At 53.9% G+C, this 20,886-nt stretch overlaps 5 protein-coding genes across 5 annotated transcripts; 2 read left to right on the top strand and 3 right to left on the bottom strand.

Annotated features, from left to right (window-relative positions):
- Positions 1–1,891: 1,891 nt before the first annotated feature.
- On the bottom strand, positions 1,892–3,214 carry DICSQDRAFT_150172 (uncharacterized protein; the record flags this gene model as incomplete). Its single annotated transcript, XM_007370352.1, has 4 exons — positions 1,892–2,230; positions 2,320–2,449; positions 2,518–2,970; positions 3,027–3,214. 4 exons carry the CDS (start codon positions 3,212–3,214, stop codon positions 1,892–1,894), a joined length of 1,110 nt encoding a protein of 369 aa, XP_007370414.1.
- A 2,328-nt stretch (positions 3,215–5,542) lies between these two features.
- Positions 5,543–7,585, bottom strand: DICSQDRAFT_112497 (NAD(P)-binding protein). Its single transcript, XM_007370351.1, has 8 exons — positions 6,921–7,585; positions 6,834–6,868; positions 6,574–6,776; positions 6,244–6,511; positions 6,108–6,183; positions 5,996–6,051; positions 5,854–5,940; positions 5,543–5,802 (listed from the first exon to the last, which is right to left on the bottom strand). Exons 1-8 carry the CDS (start codon positions 7,045–7,047, stop codon positions 5,689–5,691), a joined length of 966 nt encoding a protein of 321 aa, XP_007370413.1. The 5' UTR covers positions 7,048–7,585; the 3' UTR covers positions 5,543–5,688.
- A 3,252-nt stretch (positions 7,586–10,837) lies between these two features.
- Positions 10,838–16,826, bottom strand: DICSQDRAFT_93028 (uncharacterized protein). The gene is made up of 15 exons (XM_007370350.1): positions 16,586–16,826; positions 16,479–16,523; positions 14,329–15,062; positions 14,090–14,276; positions 13,650–14,037; positions 13,521–13,592; positions 13,399–13,462; positions 13,270–13,341; positions 13,143–13,214; positions 13,070–13,079; positions 12,875–13,018; positions 12,748–12,817; positions 12,303–12,691; positions 12,004–12,243; positions 10,838–11,944 (listed from the first exon to the last, which is right to left on the bottom strand). Exons 1-15 carry the CDS (start codon positions 16,691–16,693, stop codon positions 11,531–11,533), a joined length of 3,009 nt encoding a protein of 1,002 aa, XP_007370412.1. The 5' UTR covers positions 16,694–16,826; the 3' UTR covers positions 10,838–11,530.
- Positions 16,827–17,647: 821 nt separating this feature from the next.
- On the top strand, positions 17,648–18,469 carry DICSQDRAFT_70637 (ribosomal protein S5 domain 2-like protein; the record flags this gene model as incomplete). Its single annotated transcript, XM_007370349.1, has 2 exons — positions 17,648–18,024; positions 18,106–18,469. 2 exons carry the CDS (start codon positions 17,648–17,650, stop codon positions 18,467–18,469), a joined length of 741 nt encoding a protein of 246 aa, XP_007370411.1.
- A 263-nt stretch (positions 18,470–18,732) lies between these two features.
- On the top strand, positions 18,733–20,250 carry DICSQDRAFT_70665 (uncharacterized protein; the record flags this gene model as incomplete). The annotated part of the gene is made up of 8 exons (XM_007370348.1): positions 18,733–18,981; positions 19,036–19,135; positions 19,198–19,399; positions 19,450–19,532; positions 19,588–19,764; positions 19,826–19,940; positions 20,010–20,109; positions 20,161–20,250. 8 exons carry the CDS (start codon positions 18,733–18,735, stop codon positions 20,248–20,250), a joined length of 1,116 nt encoding a protein of 371 aa, XP_007370410.1.
- Between the last annotated feature and the right edge of the window lie 636 nt (positions 20,251–20,886).

Genomic DNA, 20,886 nt, shown 5'->3' with positions numbered 1-20,886 from the left:
CATCCACTATACTACAGTGTCCACCGCACTCGGATTTTCCTCTCAACTCGAAGCAGCGGATGGGACGGAGCCTGGCGGTGGTTCATGCCGGTGCGCATGACGTCCATGCCGTACTCATTCAATTGGAGCGCTGCGACTAGTACTTGCGATGCTTTGCTATGTACTTACCGCAGAACATCCTTGACTTCACTTCAATCTGGGTTCATCATCGTATCAGCGCAGCACCCATGTCCCCCCAACCCAATCCCAGGTCAAAGGCATCCGCTGCAACGGACTCAACTTGCCACATCTGCTCTTGGAATTCACAGGCGCCAGGCTCGTTGGCTGCGCTGCAGAGCTCTTTGAGCATTAGCTGTTGTCCGGGACCCCCTCTGCAGCGAGCCTTATCCAATCTTCAATCATACAGTCGACGGGTCCTCCGGCTACTCTTCTCCGCCACTGACCCCGTTGTGCCGTGCTTGGTTGCCGCTATCCCCCGACCTCCTGTAGTTACGCCATGTCTGCGAAGCAAATGGGCGCGATATCTCTCGGTTTGGTCGAAAAGGGCGGGTCTGTGGGACGTCTGGAGGAGTTGGATTATCTCTTGCCACGGTCCAAACCGCCACCCTCCTGGGATATGCGCACCCACTCAGGCACCCTCGCTGAGGATCGTCGCCGACGCCTTGTTGAACAGCGCCTCCTCTTCCTGAAGTGCGTTCGTCCTTCGCAACAAGCGTTCCTACGTCGATCTCTCCACATCCCCGACGACTCCCGCCAGTACTTGCCCGCTGGAATATGAGCGTAAAGCTCTCGAGAAGCGGTGCTCCGGCTGGGAAGAGCCTACGATGCCCTACGTAAAGCACAGGTACACCACGCAAAGCACGCCCTGGACTCTAAGTCTCCATCATCATTACCATTGGTACGTGTTCCCCGCGTACCTAAACGATTCCCCCCCGCGGGCGCGGTACAGCTCCATTCGTCCCTCATAAGATGCCTAACGATACTACAAACCTTGACGCTCGGGAGGCGGAGTCCGTTCCTGGACGAGGTACTGCTGCTGCCCCTGCAGTGGTGCTCACTCCGATGGGAAATGTCAACTTGAACGAGTACATGAAGGCGGGCTCCAGAACTTTGATCCTGGGTCAGGCATCTCTTCGCCGCGCGTCTTAGTACTTGGCTCACGCTCTCCGTCTCTCTCGCTTTCGACGGACGAGGGCAAGACCGCGGAGATGGAGAGGGAGGAGGCCGAGAGGCAGTGGCACTTGACAATCGTGGGAACCAGGAGCCTCCGTCGTGTTCGCGACATCTTGCGCTTCCGAGTTATAAGAAATCAACGGGTGCCTCCTCCATGTATAGAAAGGGGGGACGTGTAACTCCAGGTGGAGACCTGAGTTACAGTCAGGTCAGCACAACGGTCAGCTCCGCAGCGAGACACTAGATCGAGCTTGTTTGCCAGCACTTATGAGTCTATTAGTATAGAAAACGGACTCACAGACAAGACAGGAACAACGGATCGCGAGCCGCCGTGGATTGCATGCCCAACCGCTTCCGCAAGTTGTACCAAGCGAACGTGGGCTGAAGTACACTAGAGGCCGAGGTGGAGAAACTGAAGGCAGAGTCAAACAGAGAGACTGAGACCGAGAGAACGCTCGCGGGGAGCTCGAGGGCAGGTCATACCTCACGATAGATGTACGAACGGCCAGAGACAAGACTACGGTCTGTCAATTGTATGAACACTGAGGCGTCGCCCTACATGCATAGCTAGTGAGGATCATGCGATATACGACAAAAGCGTTTCGGAAGGAGCGTGATGGGAATTGGAAAGGAACAAAAACGGCAAGTGCGCACGCGGTCACAATATCTCCCCCTTCTAGGCGTTCAAAGGGTGGCCTGGCGGGCTTCGAGTCACTTATTACGGAGTCGCCCTACATGTACGCAGCAAAAACCCGACGAGGGGCAAGCGCCATAAGAATTGCGGCAGCGAATTCAGGCGCGACGTGGAAGACGTATTGCTTGGGGAATTGTTCTGCGGCTTCGGGTCGCTTATCCGCCAGTCGCCCCACATGCCCGTAGCAAACACGCGACGAGTGTTGAGCGACATAAGGATTGCGACTGCGAGGAATTCCGGCGCGACGTGGAAGACGTAGAAGCCTGCCTTGGAGAGATTAGAGGTTAGCGAGCCGGGCGCAGTAGAGGTCAGCGACGTCGTGTTGTGGAACATCGTATCGACGCGGTAGATCCCGACAACCGACTGGGAGAGGACGAAAGGAGGACGGTCAGCGTGAGCTCATGACGTAGCAGGATGCAGTCGGCCTGATGAAGGAAAGGGATGGCACGTACAAGGAGACTGGCGACGAGGACAATCCACACGACTGAGCTCCGCGGGACGCGGGGCATGTAGAAGTATGCCCAGACCGCAAGGCCTCCCACGCCGTGTAGTAGGATAATCGCTAACCCTGCGCTAACATATCTGAAGGAAGACATTACAGACGAAGACAGTCATGAGTCTAATAACTCAGGGTGAGGAGATCAACATACCGAAGCCATCGAACCAATGCCGCGTCCGCGCCCGTGGCTATGGCCTCCTTGTAGTCCGCGCCAGCGATGGCGCTGAGGATGATGGTCACTAAGAACAAGAGTGCCCAGATCCCGGACATCTGCCGGATCCAGTACCGCGTCCGCGGATGGTCGGTGATCGCAGGGTCCCCCTGGCCTCCAGTGTCGAAACGGCCTTCCGGGAGTGTGGCGAACGGTTCCTGCATCTCGAAGCTGCTACCGCATTTCGGGATCTGGGGCGTAAGCTTGTGCTTTGCCAGCATGTCGCCGCCGAGTGTGTACGCCACGAGCAGCGAGCGGGTCACATTGGCCAAATCTTGGCCGATGGTTATGAAACCGCCGGCGTATGTCACTTGTAAGTAGGTCTCGAGGCCCTTGCTCATTCGAGATCCGAGATCGTGGGAGGCCTTGGCGCGGAGTGCATAAGCCACAACTCTGAGGACCCAAGTAAGCATTAACCAGAGAGGGAATATTGAACTCAAATAACTGACCGCTCAATGCTGAAAAACGTGGTACCGGCGAGAGCAGCACTACGAGAGCGAGGATGAATGATGCGCCAGAAGACTACCGGCAACATGACAGCGTAAAGGCATGCAAAAAGAATCGAGGGCGCGAAATCGACGGGAAGTGGAACACCACCCACTAGAGAGGGAAATTCATGCGTCGCATTGGTAGACATATCGAAGGCGAACTGCGAGCGGATGCACAGGTCATCCGTCTATCTAGGCCCTGGATATCAGTCGATCGGAAGGCAGATGACCTGGCCTTCGGGGACGGCGGGGAGGGAAACGGCGCAGCACAATCGCGCCTCAGGAAGTCTACACCTTTCATGTTGCACAGGCTATCTGATCAGTCGCACAAACAAAGAAGCCGCAGTCCTCGGCGGTGATATCCGGGAATTGGGTCCAAGAATTTCCCGGGGGTTCTCATGTCATGAAGATCCCGGTCGAAGAGTCTACTCTGCTCATTTCGGTAGCTCATCGACCAGGTAGCTGGCCAGTCTGTAGCAGGACGAGCAGGCTATCGCTCGCAATCCCTTGGCGTGGAACGGAGGCTTGCTAAACCACGCCTGGGCGAGGACCCAGTGCTCGTGATTGGCTGCAAGCGCGGGAAAATGATGGGGAGCTGCTGCGGGCGCAGCAAACGTGAATGATAGGAGACACAGTAAGCCTATCAGAGATGCTTCCGACGCCTCGTATAGAAGGCCCGATTTTCCTCAGGTCAGCGAAACCTCGTTGTAGTCTCTCCGCAGCTACTTCGACTTGCCACGGTATGTGTGAAGATTTCCCCCTTCTGCTCAATGGCTACTCTCTGCGCCAGGCGTGGTCAGTCAGGAGAACTCAGTAGAGACGACGAGACTGCTTCACCTATACTATCTGCGGCTGTGCACTAATGCTATGACATTCATAGAAGCTGCGCTACGCCCGCAGGAGCATACTGCGCCTCATGTTCAAGCCTGGGACTGTGCAGTGCGTGTGTGGCCAGAGCACTGCTATCTGGGACGGGAGAAGAGTGTGCCACAACCTGAGAGTACGGACGAAGAATGTCCGTTTCGACGCTCATCAGATAAGCCCAATCAGCAACGTCAACCGTGGGAAGTATGTTTGGAGGAGCTAAAAGTCATTACGATGCACTTTCATGACTTCGACGTCTCGACGTCGACCTCCGGTATTCAGGTTAATCATTTCAGGACATCTTCTACTGGATCGCGTCAAGAGAGGACAATGTAGCGTAATGGGCTGCAGTATAAGACTTCTAGTGGTCGGGCTAGTACGTATTTGCGTAACATTGACCAACATCCTGTTCAAAGTTGAATGTTCTGACAAGCTCTTTGTGGTGTGGTTGGTCGCGCACTTGAGACAGGTCGCACATGCTCAGTGTACGGTTATCTTACAGGTTTACCAGAACCATGGTCTCTGAGACGCTGGGAATGATACATTCTGCCACAAGTCTGCATATATGCGCACCTTACCTAGCTGTCTACCACGACGAGCCTGCGCAGTTGCGGTGGAGAACTCGGACGACGAGTCTGATACAACTTACAGTGTGTACATGATGCTCGCTCTGTGTGGTACTTTGCTGAAATCCAGCAGGGATGCCATACGATTAGGTACATCCTCGATTTCATACTCCGAGCAAGTCCCTCGATTTGACCTGTAGGAAGGATTTTACTCCGGATCGTCTCAATCCATCCACTGGGGTAAATACGTCGTCTGTACCGGATCCAAGTCGAAGTTTCATTGTGGCTCCGTACTAGGAACAAGAGCAAAGTGCACGCATGCAGGGTGCCTCAAAGGCCCTTCTCCGTTTATGCCGGCGGACAGACAGTCTGTAGACGTGTCTGTTTATCGCTTCCAATTGATCAGACTTGCAAGCGGAATGGTATTCCAGTTTGCTCTCTCTGAAACCTTCTTCTCAACCTCGCTTACGTCCTGATGATTTACAGCGAGGCATCGGTTACAGTAGGTTCCGCTCGACCACCGCATTCAATGCGGGCTATTAGGGGGGGCAGGCCCTGATCCACATATCGAAGCCCTGCAGCTATAGCATTGTCCCTTCGGGCACTGGGCCAGTTGATGACAATAGACTTGCAACTATCCCTGAAGTCGCTGGCAATCTCAAACTAGCTTGGACCGGGAAAGTGCCAAATTGACTGGAGTCCGCTTTGGAGGATTCGCACAGCGCCACAGGCAGAACGCGGCAATCTCCTTACGTTAACAGAGGTCATCGGTGAAACAAGTCACTCCCTGCGGGGGTGGGGCTAGATTCTGCCCTTGATATCACTCGCTCGGCGTTGCCGTTGTAGTCCTACGTTTCAGTGACCTGTTATCCCTGCCCCGATTCATCCTGACATATGTGACCTGCTCCATGGCTGACGTTCTGGAGCGTAAGTATGAATGTTACGTACATATCCATGAGGCCAACGGAAATCCCTGTGCAAGCTGATTCTGTGTCTGCAGCTACGCCACAAGGTACCGAGTGCACTTCATTTCAAGCGTTGACTATTGGGGACTGATACCAAGACAACTTCGGTTGATTTGATAGCAGTGTTCAAGCGATCCAAATCCATATCCGTCCTACTCTGATGAACCCGAAACGTCTGCACAGTAAACATTCAAAGCGTAGCGCGTGCTCTACCGCCGTCTGCAGATATCACGCTTGATGCACCTTGACTTCCGCCTCGAGCCATTTCCACAGCTTATCGCCTAGCTCGTCATCATATGCCTCCGCCCTGCACCTTCCCACACGTGCCCATGGGATGAAAAACTGGTGTACGCTGATGAGTGCCGTCTCAACAGGGAGTGTTCTTTAACGTACCTCGCCGTTGTAATTAAGAGCCTCCGGCGCCGTACCGGCGTAAAGCTGTGTGATCGCACCAAGGGGCGTTGGATACAGCAACAAATTCTGATACCGCCGTCAGCTAATACGAGGGAAGCCTGTCAGACAAGTTGGTCCGTACCACAAGCTTCTTCTGCAGGCCGGCGAGGTGGCGTTGCAACTCGCTCTTGATGTTCCCTATGAGCGTGTCCGTGAGCAGGAAGCACGATAGTACTCATGGGACTACAACCGACCAGGATTGACGGATACGGAGATAATGCCTTGTTCGGCATATCGTTTTGCAAGCTGCCGGGCGAACACCACATTGCCCTGTCTCAGACAGACCTGTTAGACCAAGCCTTGGCAGAACGCTTACGCTGAACCACGCACGAATTTGCTTTGCGGATAAAGGCCTACTCTCGACGTCTTTCTCCTCTCGGGTGTGTCCTTGAAAGTCTCCCAGTGGAGAGTGTGCGAATATGCGCGGCTGGAAGCCGTCGTAATAACGCGGGCGTGGTGATCTGGAGACGACTTGACACCGGCAAGGAGAGCGGGCAAGAGCAACACGGTAAAGTAGTAGTGTCCCACGACATTCGTACCCCATTGCATGTCGTACCCGTCCGCAGTCACCTGTTCGATGGGTGGGGCCATGACTCCGCTGACGAGCGAGTGATAACTATGAGGGGGGTAAACTTTCGAGAAGAACTAGACGAAACGTACGCATTATTGAAGAGGATGTGAAGTTCGGATTCCCTGCTCAAGAACTCTTCAGCCGCCTTCTTAACTGAAGAAAGACTCGCAAGGTCGAGTTGAAGGAAGATGGCTTCCTTGCCGGTCGCCTCCTTCAAAGACTTGATGGCCCTCTCCGCCTTATCCTTGCCTCGGGCGGCAAGGTAGACCTTGGCGTTGTGCTTCAGAAGAACCTGTTTGACGGTCCGGGTTAGAGACGCGGGGTACGTCAGCGGCACAACGATACGCACCTTCACGGTTTCGTAACCGATACCGACGTTGCCGCCTAAAACGACGTAATTTGAGGCAAACACTACCCACATTACTATCTGGATTACCTGTGACTATGACAATCCGTCCGGTGAGATCAGGTATGTCATCTGCCGTGAATTTGGACTTGGGCGGAAGGGCTTGCAGCAAAGTGGGCCATACGGTCTGCTTGAAGTTAGAGAGCGTGGCACCCATCGCGAGTCAGATGAAAGGAAGCTTATGTAGGGCAGAAACCTATCAGAAGACAGGAGAAAGGTAAGTTTCTGGCATGTGGCCCCCAGTCGGTATTTGATCATGTGCGTGCCGCGATTCGTGTATCTACGGCCCAGAGATGCACAGCCCACGTTCGTCATCACCATCGTGTCATGTCCCAACACAATTAGCGTCGTCCACTCAATTTGCAATTACTGAATTTACTTAGCATAGGCCATTCGCGACGTACCTCCAACGTGACTTAGCCGCCGATGAAGAATCCAGGAATCCCTATGTGCGGGAGACTTCAGATCAAAAGCGAGCTATGCCAGTGAGACCCCACCAGCGACAACTGAATCTATTGTTATAGCATTGCCATCGAGATCCGCGCAGATGGTTTGCAGTGATAGCCAGCTCAGAGCGGAGGGAGAATCTGTGCGACAAGATATCTGAGTAGCCTACAACGAGGTATGTAAACCTCTGGGATATCGGGCCAGGGAGGTATGAGACCTCCCAACCACGCATATGATTGGCTGTCAGCCTAGGACATCAATACGGGCGCATCAAATTTTGATAGCTGGACCGGTGTACGTACTCGAGGCAACTTCAAGGAGCTCGAATAAAAACCATACTCCCTCTGAGGAGGTCGCAGTAATTGACGAGGCAGCATTTGTCCAACATGTGAAGAGTGTTGTGCAGGCGTGGCGGGTGAGGAGGGTGGGGGACGCGCGACGCAAAAGACCACCGACGCTGTCACCACGGGCGCATCAGCGCGCTAGTTTTGATGATCAAAGTTCTCAATCAGCATTGTGGCGTTTGATGCCAGATTTAGGGTTTGCGCGAAGAGGACCCGCCATTCGTGCTCCCTCCCCTCCCTCGCTGCGCTCGGGGGGTCCCCCGAGCCGGGAGCACTCAGGCGGGCACTCTAAAGCCTCGTTCGCGCGATAAATACAGACGGCCTCCCCTTTGGGGGAGGAGGAGGTGTGAATAGCGCCTAACCCAAACCCGAACCCGAACCCTAACCGAACCCAAACCCAAACCCAAACCCAAACCCTAACCGAACCCTAACCGAAACTCTAACCGACGCGTATCACTAAGACCGCGTGGGTTGGGAGGTTTGATACCTCTCTGGCCCGATATCCCAGAGGTTTGCATACCTCGTTGTAGTCTCTACGATATCTGAGCCCGTGGCCTGTGTCAATGCTTGTCCCACTGCTCACCAGTCTATGCACCCCTCCTGTTCAAACTGCAATGGTAGCTTCTAGTGCTCAAATGATGCTTTGTACCAAGTCTCACCTTCAGGAGCCGATTAGTGTGAGACCCGCTCGCCCTTATCAGGCACATCAGGGATCCACTCCCAAACCTTTGCCCAAATCTGAGTAAAGGCATGTCAGCCATTGAGTAGACATAGAGAGGGAGGAGCTCAAAGTAGAGTTCTTCATCGCGAGGCATTTCGACTTATGGACGGCAAGTTACCCTTGCAAGGCATAAGGCGGCCTGAAAGTTGGGCACCTTCAGCTTGAGGGGTAGAACCCTTATAAATCTAATATCGAGATAGAGAGAGAGAGATTCTTATCTTGCAAATACACGGATGACCAGCCTGAGCGGTCTACAATTTAACATCTGTACCAAGACGGGCAAGTTTGCGGTGATTGGACGCTGACTGAACGCCGGGGCGCCTCGGGTATCATTCCGACGTCGTGGCGTCTAGATGCTAACAAGCACTCAGCGGAAACCCTCGAAGGATACGAACTAGCTTCCCGGGAGTAATTCAGGTGGACCAAAGGACACGGTATCTGTCTGTGGTGCGACAGCCGGAGCAAGGGAGGTGGACTGATCCTGATAAGGCTACTTTGCCATGACGTGTCCTGCTTCTCAGCCATCGACTCGCCCCGCTTTCTGCCCGCGTGGATCTTCCGCTGCTAACCAAACTCTCATATGTAAAGTCAATACTCGGGCTGAGAATGGTTTATTGTCAAGGAACATTAGCGCAAGTACGCACCCATTTTTCGTCCGGCGCGCATTCCTCTTGACTCTGTCCACGCCTTGATGGCCACCTCTGACGGCTAGGTGGACGAACACGATGACATGGTCATGTTTCAGCCCTCGGCCCCGGGGTGCATCGGAGCGGCTTGAGGCCCTGGCAGCCCCCGTGGCGGATTGACAGACGATATATGACTGCCACATACGTAACCCAGCATGCTAAGCCCTAAGTACATCCGCCAAAGTGCCCATGTATCGTGTCGCAGCATGATTATGATTGGATCTAGCTGAAGTTTTTTCGAAGCCTCTGGACTAGTGTTATGTTTGAATGCATTTGACATGCTCCGTGGACATCTGGAGCGACAGCGAATAAATACTTGGCTCAAGACACTGTTTGCGAGCTGAATTCTCCTTGCCAGATATCCTTGACCCGTGACATGGAGATGCAGTCAATGCAGAATGTTTCCCAGACTACTCGAAGTCAAACTAGTGACGTCGCATTGGAGCTTATGGGACACATATCAAATGTGCTTCTCACCACAGGCTTATATGGTACGTGCACCGTACCGCCATCAGTTCGGCATCTGAACCTCACATTTCGTCTTCTAGGAGTCTATTTCGCTTGCGTCTTCCTCTCGGTGATAGTCTTGACGTTTGTAGCCCGGAAAGCTCTTATGTGTCGATTTTCCCGCTGACATGTTGTCCTATCTTAGGCGGAATGGCCTGAGAAAGCCTCCGACAACTATCTTACTCTGCATAGTAATTGGGATGTTAGCGAGTACTACCATTCATTGGGCTGCTAGCATTCTCAATATGCTGGCTGAGTTGGAGATGGTAATATCTGCGTCTGGCCTTGCTTGCCTCTCGGACCCTAAGGGTCAAGCGTGCACTCCCTTGGTGTTTCAATCATCGGGTCCCGACAGGCTGCAACTACAGTACTGTACCTGGAGCTCCGCTTTGACGATCAACGTAATCTTTTCAGATTCTCAGTAAAGCTTGATTGCTCGCGCTAATTGCCCTATTCTCGTAGATCGCGCTTAGCGATGCGATCGTATGGTGGCGAGTATATGCCGTCTGGGGAGGTAACAGGTTCATCACCGCGCTCGGATTGACGGTACTTCTCCCATCAATTGGTCAGTCATGTTCTCTATGTTCCAAATCGTTCTGACGGAGTCCTCTTGCCATGTACTCGCGTCCTCCATTTGCTCAGTGCTTCGTGTTGTCGGCGCGACGTACAGATGTACGCGTCGGACCTTGCCTCATGTGGTGATTATTATGGGAGGAACTTCCATCACAAAGCTGTCGGACTTGCGAGAGCTAGGCACCGGCTCTCTTTTTATTGGGTCGATGTGGGGCTTGATGGGAGACATCTTCAGCGTCCTCGTCAACTTGTTGGCGACAGCTCTAATCACTTATAAAGCCTGGTCAGACTATCTTCCCACTGTTGTCTTATGCATGGTGCAAGTCGTCTCATGCAATAATCTAGGCACCACAGACGATTTGTTCGTGACTACTTGCGCGCTGCCTCCAGCAGGTCCCAGGCTGAGAGGGTTCTGTTCTTACTCATTGAGTCAGGGGTAGCATACTGTCTCATTTGGGTATGTTCAACGTCTGATCTTGGTATCAACGCTTATTAGTGTGTGCTCCTACAGATCGTCACCGTGACGTACCAGGTCATATGCCATCGCATTAACGAGCCGAACAAGACGATCCATACTTACAACAAGCCATGGTTCCTCTTTCTGGTCGCTCTGGAGACTCTGACGGCAGGCGGGCTGCCCACCATGATCGTGTGTCGCTTGTTCTCCTCGCTTAAGATGACATTGACAGCTAATTATGATGCACAGGCCATATATCCTACCACCATCATCGTCGTCGTCGCCTTGAAAAGCCCTCAGTGGGAAAGCGGTATCACCTTCGCGCCCTCCATTCGGGAATTGGTCGCGGTCCAGACGCCCCACTTCGCTCAATCTATCAAATCGTCGTTGCGCTGTCCATCCCCTGCTCTGCGCGTTGAACGGGGTCCTGATGCGGACTGTTAGAGAACAATTGTACATTATCTGAGAAAGCCTGTAGCGCGGATCTCCGCCAGCTTTTGTCCGCTCTCTGTCGTTTGCCATCAACGACTCATGATGTTGGTGCGTTGGAACGCGATAGCTAGACCTCCTAAGACGTAGAGCGAATGTCCGAATCGCAAGTCCATGGCCTATGTACCCATGCCTCCACCCCAACATGTGTGGCAGCTCTGCACCTGGTCTGATCAAAAGTCCAAGTAACATGTCAAACCGCGGTGATTGAACACGACGCCGGAAGAGAGCAAGTGAAAGTGAAATGTAGGTCCGGGTCAAAAACTATACTGCAACAATGTACGTGGGTGATAGTGACATATAAAGCAAAAGATAAACAACTAGCCCGTCATATATGATAGATGCACATTCGACACGTCCCGCCTAAAGCCTACAACGTCGTTGGTTCTGCTCCCGTCCTCTGCGGTGGCAGTCCTTTATGATCTATGTGCACCCCGTCCGGCCATGTTCATTTCGCCGTCATCGAGTCCTGGTGGCGGCACTGGTGGATGGCTCATGACAGATTCAGGGGATGCTCGTTGGGGAGTCACGCCAGTTTGGCTGGGGTAGAAGATTTGAGAAGGTGCAGGAGATGGATATCGTTGTGGTCGCTGGTACTGCTGAGGCGGGTATTGCTGGGTGGGCGTGTACTGTTGTGGCGGGGAATACTGGCTAGAGTATCCCTGAGACGGGTAAGGGCGATGGAGAGGGGCCTCTCTGTATTCCTCGCTAGGGTACGCGGCGGGGAGGAGGGGAGTCTGGCTGCCATCGGGGGGTGTAATGACGTAGTCGAGATTGACGTTACTCCTGCTCGCGCCCAGACTTGCATCGAAGTATCCGGGGCTTGCAGGCTGGGCGTACATGGTTAGATGATCTGATCAGAATTCGCGAAGTCGAAGCGTCGACATACCTGGTTCAGCAATGGCTGATTATCCGGAATGTCCAGCCGGTTCATCTCGATCTCCGGTTGGGCACCATACGCTAGATAGCGGTCGAAATTCGCCATCTTCGACGGAGCAGGCGAGGCGCGCCCGGCATCAGGATACATTCCTTTCGACTCTGAGAGCAAGTTCGACGACGAAATTGACCGCGTGTCCCAGTCGTCTCCTCGGTCGCGCTGGTACAAGGCGGGATCGTACTCCAAATCGCGCTGAACGCATGCGTCAGCTCCTCGCAGAGGAAAGCCGTAGTCGATGGAAGCCCTCTCACCTCTTCGATACCGGCGATCTTGATACCGCCAGCGACCATCGTCGCATCCATCTTCTGACCACCCATGTCCTCCACCTTCGTTTGTACGTTGCTAACCTTGCCCGAGTACACCTGCGGGAGCAAGTGTGTCATATTTGCGTGCACCATCGGCGTGAACAGCTCTGAGTGGAGCGCTGGGTGGCCGAACCGCTTCTCGAGCCGGTTGTTGGTCGCGTCGTTGCGCCGCGAGTGTACCTGCGCCTCGCGCAATTCCGACTCGGAAGGCATGTAGTAACGGAAATGTGGCTGAAAGACACGGTGAATGTAGTACTTGAACGCGAGGATGAACAGGATCGGAGGGATAGTCGCGATCCAGTAGAACGACTTGAACGAGGACTTCAGACCGATGGCTGCAAAGCATAGTCAGCCTACGGTCTATCATGTTGACAAAATGCGAGAGACGCACTGAGAATCACGATGCACTGCATGAGGATGACTGAGAAGAGCAGACGGTTGATGACGACGTTCCACATACGCTATGCAGACCCCGTCAATGCGGAAACAACAGACACAGACCAGCTGCATGGACTTACCCCTCCACTCTCCGTCTTCGAGACGAAGACGAACATCAGCTGGTACTTGTACACCCAGGAGCTGATCCAGAAAACGATCGCAGCAGCAACAGCCACGAGCGGTGCAAGCGGTGCGAAGAACAATCCGACGGTACCCATGAAAAGCTATAGAATGGATCAGTGCTGAATTATATAAGGCTGATATCGGTCTCATACCAAGTTGGAGCTGTAACAAACCCGCCATCAGTGTGTTATCAGCGATAGATATAGGGTTAGAGAGAGAACCCACTAGTATATTGCAAATTGGAAATCTGGGGGCTGAGTCCATTCACGAATCTCACGAGGTGTCCGGCCCAAGAAGCTGCTCGAATGATGAGACCAATGCTGCATCGGGCGATGCTTCAAGGACAGCTCACTGAGTTTTGAAGAAGACCACGGCGAGATTGAGCAGCTGAGCGAGATCGAACAAGACCAAGAAACCACGCAGCCTGAAAAAGATCTCATGTCAGCTAGAACGCGATAGCGTATCCGAGGGCCAGACATACGGGAAGTAAGTGAGCCAATACGATGATTGGTTGATGTATGTGCTGTTGATGTTCTCGGGAATGTCTAAAGGTACAGTATTCGAGATCCGGGTGTGTCTCATTCGTCAGAACGCAAGGCGCACCTTTCAGCCTGTTCATGATCTCCACAAAGCTGAGATGTTTGCCGATCGACTGAATGACGATCGTAGCCGCATCTAGGTGATTAATGTCAGCCCACAGCTTTGAATGTGACAGCACCAAATGACACCCACTGAAGAGTACGCCGATTAGCGTGAAGATGACGAGCTGCGAGATGATCAAGAACGCGAAATAGCGCGCCACGACGGCACGGTCCATCCGCGAATGCGTGTACGCGCCCATGAACTTGGTGAGCTTGCGCATGATGATCGGCAGTGCCCATCCAAAGAGCGCAGACACGGCGGGCGGGAGCACACCGGACACGAATGTGAACGAGTGCGGCGACTCCTCGGACCACGACTCGAGGAAGGGTACGAACGCGGTGAGTGACGACAAGTTGGCGAGGACTGAGATGATCAGCAGTGGGATCGTGTTGAACGTGCAGATGGCGATTAGCCACAGCCAGCCGATCGTCTGTGCGCGACGGATCTCGGCCTTACTCCTGCCCAGGTTTTTCCAAACCTGCGTACCGACTTAGCTACAGGGTAGTCACGACGCTGCATCGGATACGCACTATATCCTTTGGGTTGGGGGCGAGGGTAATCGTCACGCCCTTCGGATGCTTGCCGCGGAGCATATTCGCGACAATGTGTGCGTATGCGACAGCAGCCATGGACGCGAAGCCGTAGTTCTCCGGCTTGCGCAGGTCGATCTGCTTCCGGAACTCTTCCACTGCGCGGTCTGCCCGCTGCAGCTTGTTCCTATACGACATCACATCAGTCTCAGTCAAACCGAGAACACGACATCACACACGTGTAATGGTCGATGGCATCCTTCTTCTCCCCGCCGCAGCCCACGGTCGAACCGACGGTGATCGTGGGCCGCTTCTTGCCAATCTTGCCGCCCTTCAAGTACTTCACCAGCACCTGCTCCAGCTCCCGCACCGCGTCGTTGTGATACTCGACCAGCTCCGGCAGACGACCGACCTTCCGGCCAATATGAACCGACGTAGTCGGGTACGGGACCTGCACAGACTCGAAGATCGCCCGAAGGCCCTCGTCCGACTGCAGCTTCTTCGGCACGTCCGTGACCATGAGCGTGCGCGCATAGAACGACTGCAGGTACTCGGGCGATCGGAACCACTCCCGCCGAAGCCGCACGACCTCGCGCCAGTGCACGTAAACGAACCCGATGACGAGGAACGTGATGAGGTACGTGACCACTACGTGCGGGATCACCCACTCGTGCTTGAGCTCGCCGATGGTGAGCATCGACAGCGCATCGCGACTCTTGCTCGGCACTGTGCGGAGGTTGTAGACCACGTTCACGGGGATGAGAACGGCGCAGGTGAGAACGGCGATCGCGGTGAACAGCCAGCGGCACATCCGGACGAAGCGGAGGTAGATCGCCGCGTCGAGACCAATTTTGTCCACTAGTTCCGGCTCCTTTGTATGCAGCAGTGGCGACACCCATCCCAGGAAGCTGTCTGATGCGCGTGGGGGAACCTTGTTGCCGACGTGGTACTTGACCTTCGGCTCGTAAACGATCTAAGCATGAGAAGGTTTGGTGAGAACTGCATGCATGCAGAATCATGGCGCAGGATGGAATGACAAAAGCACTGGGTACATCTGACCGCATGAGAGTCATGTGCAAGTTTCCTGATAACCATGCAAGGGTAAACATGTTAATGACACCCGTCGCAGTGCGGCCTATGCAACCCGCCATTCCTTCCGAGTTGCAGCCATGTCTGACGGTGTAGTCGCCTATCGCGAACTTAAAACATGATCCAGGGCTTCGCGCGTTCAGGGAAGACATCCCGGCCCCAACGCGCTAAGCGCCATTCGGGTCCTATCTCTCACGATGGGCATGGTGACCGTCATATCAACATGGAAGTTAAGAGTGACCGAAGATGACGAAACGGAGACACAAATTGTTCCAGGAGGTACCTCTCGTAGAGCTCCCGCGGATGCTCCCCACAGGTCGCGTATCGGGCGGGATGGCGTGCAAGTCGTGGGCACATCAGGACAGCTCGTGTTACTGGCGCAACCGTTACGATTCACAAACAGAGAACGTGCCGTAGACTCCCTGCACGATGGACATATATTGCGTTATGAAAGAGACGCCCCCGGACATCAAGTCTGTTTGCTGCGCCTACACCTGGTAGACGCGCCACTGCGGAGCATCCGCATGGATAGCACCCACAGAAGACATGCTGGAACGTGCGCCGTTGGGTACCTGCCCCACAATGGCGTGCTTATCAAAACGTGTGGGAGGGCCAGAGTGGAGGCTGCCGATTGTGCCTGTGAGAAGGCATTGCAGACCGGACGGCAGGTTCAGGAATAGCGCCGCGACACACACACACGGAGAGCATGAACTGCGGGCCACAATAGCCGGAGCAGGTTTGTCTGAGCTCAGAGGCCTTGCTCCTGTACAATATCCCCCGCACGATCATGACCGCCCAACGAAGGAGCACTCTGCTGAGGGAACAAATGCCCCCAGAAATGTGGTCATCTAACCCAAGGTCATCTACGCACGGAGTGCGCGTGTGCCTTTAACAAGCCCCAGTGAACTGTGTCAAGAGACATCCGGCGCTGGCGAAGCGGCCATGGGTTGCACTGAGAGGCCTACAATACTGCTTCAAGAACAAGCGTACCAGCCTTTGTCCTCATGAGATCCTGTAAACCACGCCGCGGCGAGGCATGTGGGAGCGCCGGTGAACTGTTTGCGGTCGTAGGCGCAAAAATGTCCACCGCACTGCACTGCAACACTGATACGGACATAGCATCAAGGAGATTTATACCGCGCAGCGCCCGTAAAAAATGTCCTCAGGGCTCGAAGAACCTGCTTTCCATCGATTCTTGGAGCCCGCAGAATGGATGTAGCCACAAATAACCAGAGGAGTGCAGAGGCAATCAAAGGGGCGGGCAGAGGCAACCGAAGTTGTGAACAGTAAGACTACACACCTTGTTTCTGGGGCGCAGTACGTTGAATATGACGATCGTCGCCAACTGTCAATGCGTCCGGACGTCAACGCCATACGCAGCCTTGCTTTCCGGCGTGAAGCACTCACCGAGATGCCACTCATCAACGCGACCTGGGAGGCCACTGCGACCGGCGCGAGCTGCCGTTGGCTTGTGGTCTCATCTACGAAACCGCCGAGTGTGTCTTCTGCAGACATGGGGATTGAAAGATCGAGTTAATTGTTAGACGAAGCGTTTGAGCCCGCTCGAGGGCGGTTGGGGTCCTCCAGACAGAGAGAAACGGAAAACAGGGACAGAGACCGATAGAATAGGGCAGAGACGGAAAGATGGCCCAGAGCGGGAGGAGAATGTTGTGGACAAAAGACAACGATGACTGCAGAGAGCACGCAGAACAAAGGTCCGGTACCATCGGGCGCTTGCTTTCCGAGGCAGTGTTCAAGACTCCGCGAGAGAACAATCGCCGGATCTCTATAAAGAACTAGCACTTATCGCAGCTGAATTTTGCCGGAAAGTACCCCTATGTTCGCCATTTGCTAGCAGAATTGGTTTCCAGGGGTTCTAATATTCACGGAGCTACTCCATCCAACCTCCATGGCAAGTTTGCGCACAAATCGGCACAGTTGTCCGTCTCGTGTGAAAGGCCACCCACCTCTGATATCAAAGGATCTGTGCTCTCGCTTGTTTTCGTCACGGATCGCGCCGGGGGAGCTCCATCTCGGCTGGACGAGTGCTCCTCGTCATCACGCTTCTACGAAGCCGCCGGCACAGTACTTAAGTAGTTGCTAACCTGCGTGCAAACACCTACTGTACTGATCCTTTGTATCAACAACAGTTCCACCATATGACGAGACAGATTGGCACGCAGCGTAGCTAACCATACTTATACGCTCAAGCGTAAGTAGGTGGTTTCCTTGAGGAATAAAAAGGTGTATAACGCAGTACAAGTTACAAGAACACTACCATCTCGGGACGGATTTAGCACCGCTTTGTACTTCCTCCCGGCGGCCTGCCCTAAAACAGTGACTTCTCATTCGGAGGTACATAGTTTCCCTTATATCATCCACCCCAGGCCTACCACTCGGCCCCGAATGGGACTCCATGCGAGTCCTTTCATGTGCCGATCGATCTCGTAGCACTCGTCAAACCATACCATGTCCTCAACAGGCAATCTCGACTCCTTCGTGAAGTCCTCTAAGCCCCCACCCGCGCCCACCGCGACCTCGCAGGAGATTCGCGACCGCGCCTCCCTCTTCGTCGGCACCATCTTCCCCGCGAGCACCCCGGAGGATGCTCGCCGTGCGGTAAACCACCTCAAGCACGTCGTGCATCGCGCGCGGCCCGCCACGCACGAGATTGCGGCCTGGCGGTGCATGGTGCTCAAGCCGGGCAAGAGCGGCTTAGGCGGGCCTGATGACTTCGAGGTCGTCAGCGGCGCCGACGACGACGGAGAGACGCACGCCGGGGGAAGGGTGCTCAAAGTCATACAGGCCGAAAGCGTCATCGACGCTGTTGTCGTTGTTAGTCGCTGGTATGTACTCCATGCGTACGACGTAATAGACGGCCAAAGTCGATATTGTGGTAACGCTGACAGAATTGGGGGATCACGCAGGTATGGGGGCGAGATGCTCGGCCCTGTGAGGTTCGAACATATCGAGACGTGCGCGCGGGAGGTGTGCCGCACGTTCCGGCTGAAGGACGATATGGTGACGTGTGTCGCGACTCTCACGTCCCTAGATGACATATTGGCCTCCCTCCGCGCGGAATTGGCGTCAGTCACAGCCCGCAAGACTTCCTCTGAGCCGACGTCCAGCCAGTCGGCTGCAAAGAGGTCTACGGCCAAGCCTTATGCCACTCTAGAGGAATCGCTTGATATCGCCAAGGCAAAGCGTCTTATCACCGCTCGGGAGAATTCTATAAAGAGCGTCAAACAAGCACTCAAGAAGGCCCGCGAAAGGGAACCTGAACAAGGGTAGATACACCGATGTACTTATCTTTGCTCTATCTTCCTCATGAACTCAGCCTCCCACGACTACCGCAGAACTATGTATGTAGAATGCCTCACGTAGCGGAAGCGGCCCGGCGCTCGATCGAATGCACCATCTTCGCTTGCTCCGCCTCTCATGATCAACAGTCATCTACCCACGCCTCGTGAGCGACCGCCTCTTATACGATAAGGCGTGCCGCGTTTATGTGCTCGAGTCCACAGGCAAACGCTCACGCGTGTTCTCGTCCCACCATGTACTTGCTAGCCGCTACCATCTTCGCTGCGGCCCTCTTGATAGGCCTATATTCTTGGTTCAGCTCGCATGAGAGAAAGGATGCCGGGGTTACTGGCCGTAACTCGGACTTCAAGGAGAAGGGGCAAACGTTTGTGCCAGGATCGTCGCTCCCTAATCCTGATCCGTTGGTTAAGTTCGATATCGAGACGGCGACGGCTCGCAACTTCGTGTATGCCAATAAGACAGTACGATACCCATATTACCAGGTGAGTACAGCGCAGTTCCTGAACAAACGGGCTGATCAAAAAGCGACCTCGCAGACTATGGCACACCAGCCCATGCATGTCAACCACTGGATAGAGATCGATAAGGAATACAAATGGTACCTCGGTGAGAAAGCGCGAGTGATTCGCGAACAAGGTAACTTGAGACAAACTTGCCTGTCATCAGGTCAACCGATGCAGAATCTGACTGTGTGCTAGGCAAAGTGGTCATCGACTCCCTGCCCGACAATGACGAGGCGTGCGGTGAGCTCCTACTGGAGTTGGTGGACTACCTTCCGAAGCGATACCCCACGCTGTTTACGCATGAGGGGCCTGACGGCATCGTCAACCTCGTGACTGGAGAGCACCATGTCTCTCTCGGTAACAGGAAGGGAGTTGACGCACTGCTCGTTGTTTCTCGGTATGTACTGAACCGCTCGAGCACCCCACATAGGCTGATCAGGCATGCAGTCTGGTTCAAGACGATTTTCTGATGGGCCGTGAGCGCGAAGATGGTAAGATATACCTTGTGGGAGGACTCATCGCATTCCCTGGTAGCCTTCATCTCCTATCGTGAAGCCAGTGCCTATTGATAAACATTTTCCGTAGGATTCTACCTTCTATCTGAGACGATCAATAAGCCTCTCGAAGTTCTGCATCGACCCGTCCCTCACTTCAATGAGAAGCTGCTTATGAGCGTCGAGCGTACGCTCAAGCGCTTTCAACCGGACCAGCCATTCGAGCGATCAAGTTGGATGATCGCCGACGACCGTAACCTGTTTTGGCGTGAGTCTGGACCACTCACCGTGCCATAGGAAGACGCTCACTGGCGCTAATATGATGGTAGACAATATCGCCAGTGCACCCCCTGACCCTAACATCCACCCTAAAGACTTATGGTTACGGATCGATCACCAGACTTTCCGCAAGCTGCCGAGGACTAACGCAATCATCTTCGGAGTGTGAGCATTTGAGTATTGGCGAGATCAAGCTCTGTCCCAAGAGATAACTGAACCCTGGCCACGGCATAGACACCCGATCATGCGAAGGATTGAGGACCTAGCGGATAGCCCTCTGGTGCCGACTCTACTGGAAAAGGTGCACTTAGAAACAGACGATACGCTTCTGACGGTGAGAAAATGCGCCTTCATTTGCTGATTCGAAATCTGAGATTGGGATCAGTATAAGGGAACACACAAATATCACGACATCCTGCTCCCCTACTTGCGCGAGCTCACTGAGAGTCAGGTAGAACGCGGTCTAATCAGGTAAGTAAATCACATCACCTTGGCGATGATATAGTTGTTCATTTCATTCTTCTACAGGGAAGAGGACGACGTACGATCGTTCCGAGAGCTGTTGAGGGAGAGGGGCATGCAGGTTCCTTGGAGACAGTCTACTCTCTCAGTCCCGACAGAATCGGAGATGAGGCTAAGTGTCACTGCGAAAGATTAGGTGGGTGTCGATTGACTGAGATGTAATGGTAGTGTCCGCTGAGGTTGTTCCTGCGTCGTGTCTCAAACATTCAACTTGAAGAGCACGTGAAAGTCTCGCGATTCTGATTTCCCGACTCCGTAGTCTGCGCCTCAAGTCTCACATACAGATATACCACCTTATATTTTCGTATGGGTCATTTCATGAAAATGAGAAAAATCCTATGAGGTCTTGTATCGTCGAAGTGCGTGGGCGCTAGCTCCGCATGTAGTGCGCGGAAGAACTTCGGAAGAACGTCCTCCAGGCTATGTTAAGTAATACAGTATCAATCTGTCGCCCACGTTTCTCTCCTGCTGTCCGTCACCCACAGGCGTACTTATCGCCACCTTGAAGTCGAAGCCACTTACTGCAGTAGGTTGCAATGACTCATTGTTCGTCATGAACACGATCTCATGATCGGCAAGAAACGCGTTC

Source organism: Dichomitus squalens (genome assembly GCF_000275845.1).
Source record: "Dichomitus squalens LYAD-421 SS1 unplaced genomic scaffold DICSQscaffold_66, whole genome shotgun sequence".
Taxonomy (NCBI): domain Eukaryota; kingdom Fungi; phylum Basidiomycota; class Agaricomycetes; order Polyporales; family Polyporaceae; genus Dichomitus; species Dichomitus squalens.
The sequence above is the reverse complement of the archived record's forward strand: the minus strand, read 5'-3'. Positions and strand labels throughout refer to the sequence as shown.

What these genes read in the sequence shown, in the direction of transcription:
- DICSQDRAFT_112497 (XM_007370351.1), bottom strand. Translation starts at nt 7,047, where the DNA reads ATGGGTGCCACGCTCTCTAACTTCAAGCAGACCGTATGGCCCACTTTG. An exon ending in CACATCCTCTTCAATAATGC is followed by an intron (nt 6,512 to 6,573) that starts GTACGTTTCGTC and finishes CTCGCTCGTCAG; the next exon opens with CGGAGTCATGGCCCCACCCA. An exon ending in TTTATCCGCAAAGCAAATTC is followed by an intron (nt 6,184 to 6,243) that starts GTGCGTGGTTCA and finishes TGTCTGAGACAG; the next exon opens with GGCAATGTGGTGTTCGCCCG.
- DICSQDRAFT_93028 (XM_007370350.1), bottom strand. Translation starts at nt 16,693, where the DNA reads ATGTCTGCAGAAGACACACTCGGCGGTTTCGTAGATGAGACCACAAGC. An exon ending in TACTGCGCCCCAGAAACAAG is followed by an intron (nt 15,063 to 16,478) that starts GTGTGTAGTCTT and finishes TCTCATGCTTAG; the next exon opens with ATCGTTTACGAGCCGAAGGT. An exon ending in GCTAATCGGCGTACTCTTCA is followed by an intron (nt 13,593 to 13,649) that starts GTGGGTGTCATT and finishes TTAATCACCTAG; the next exon opens with ATGCGGCTACGATCGTCATT.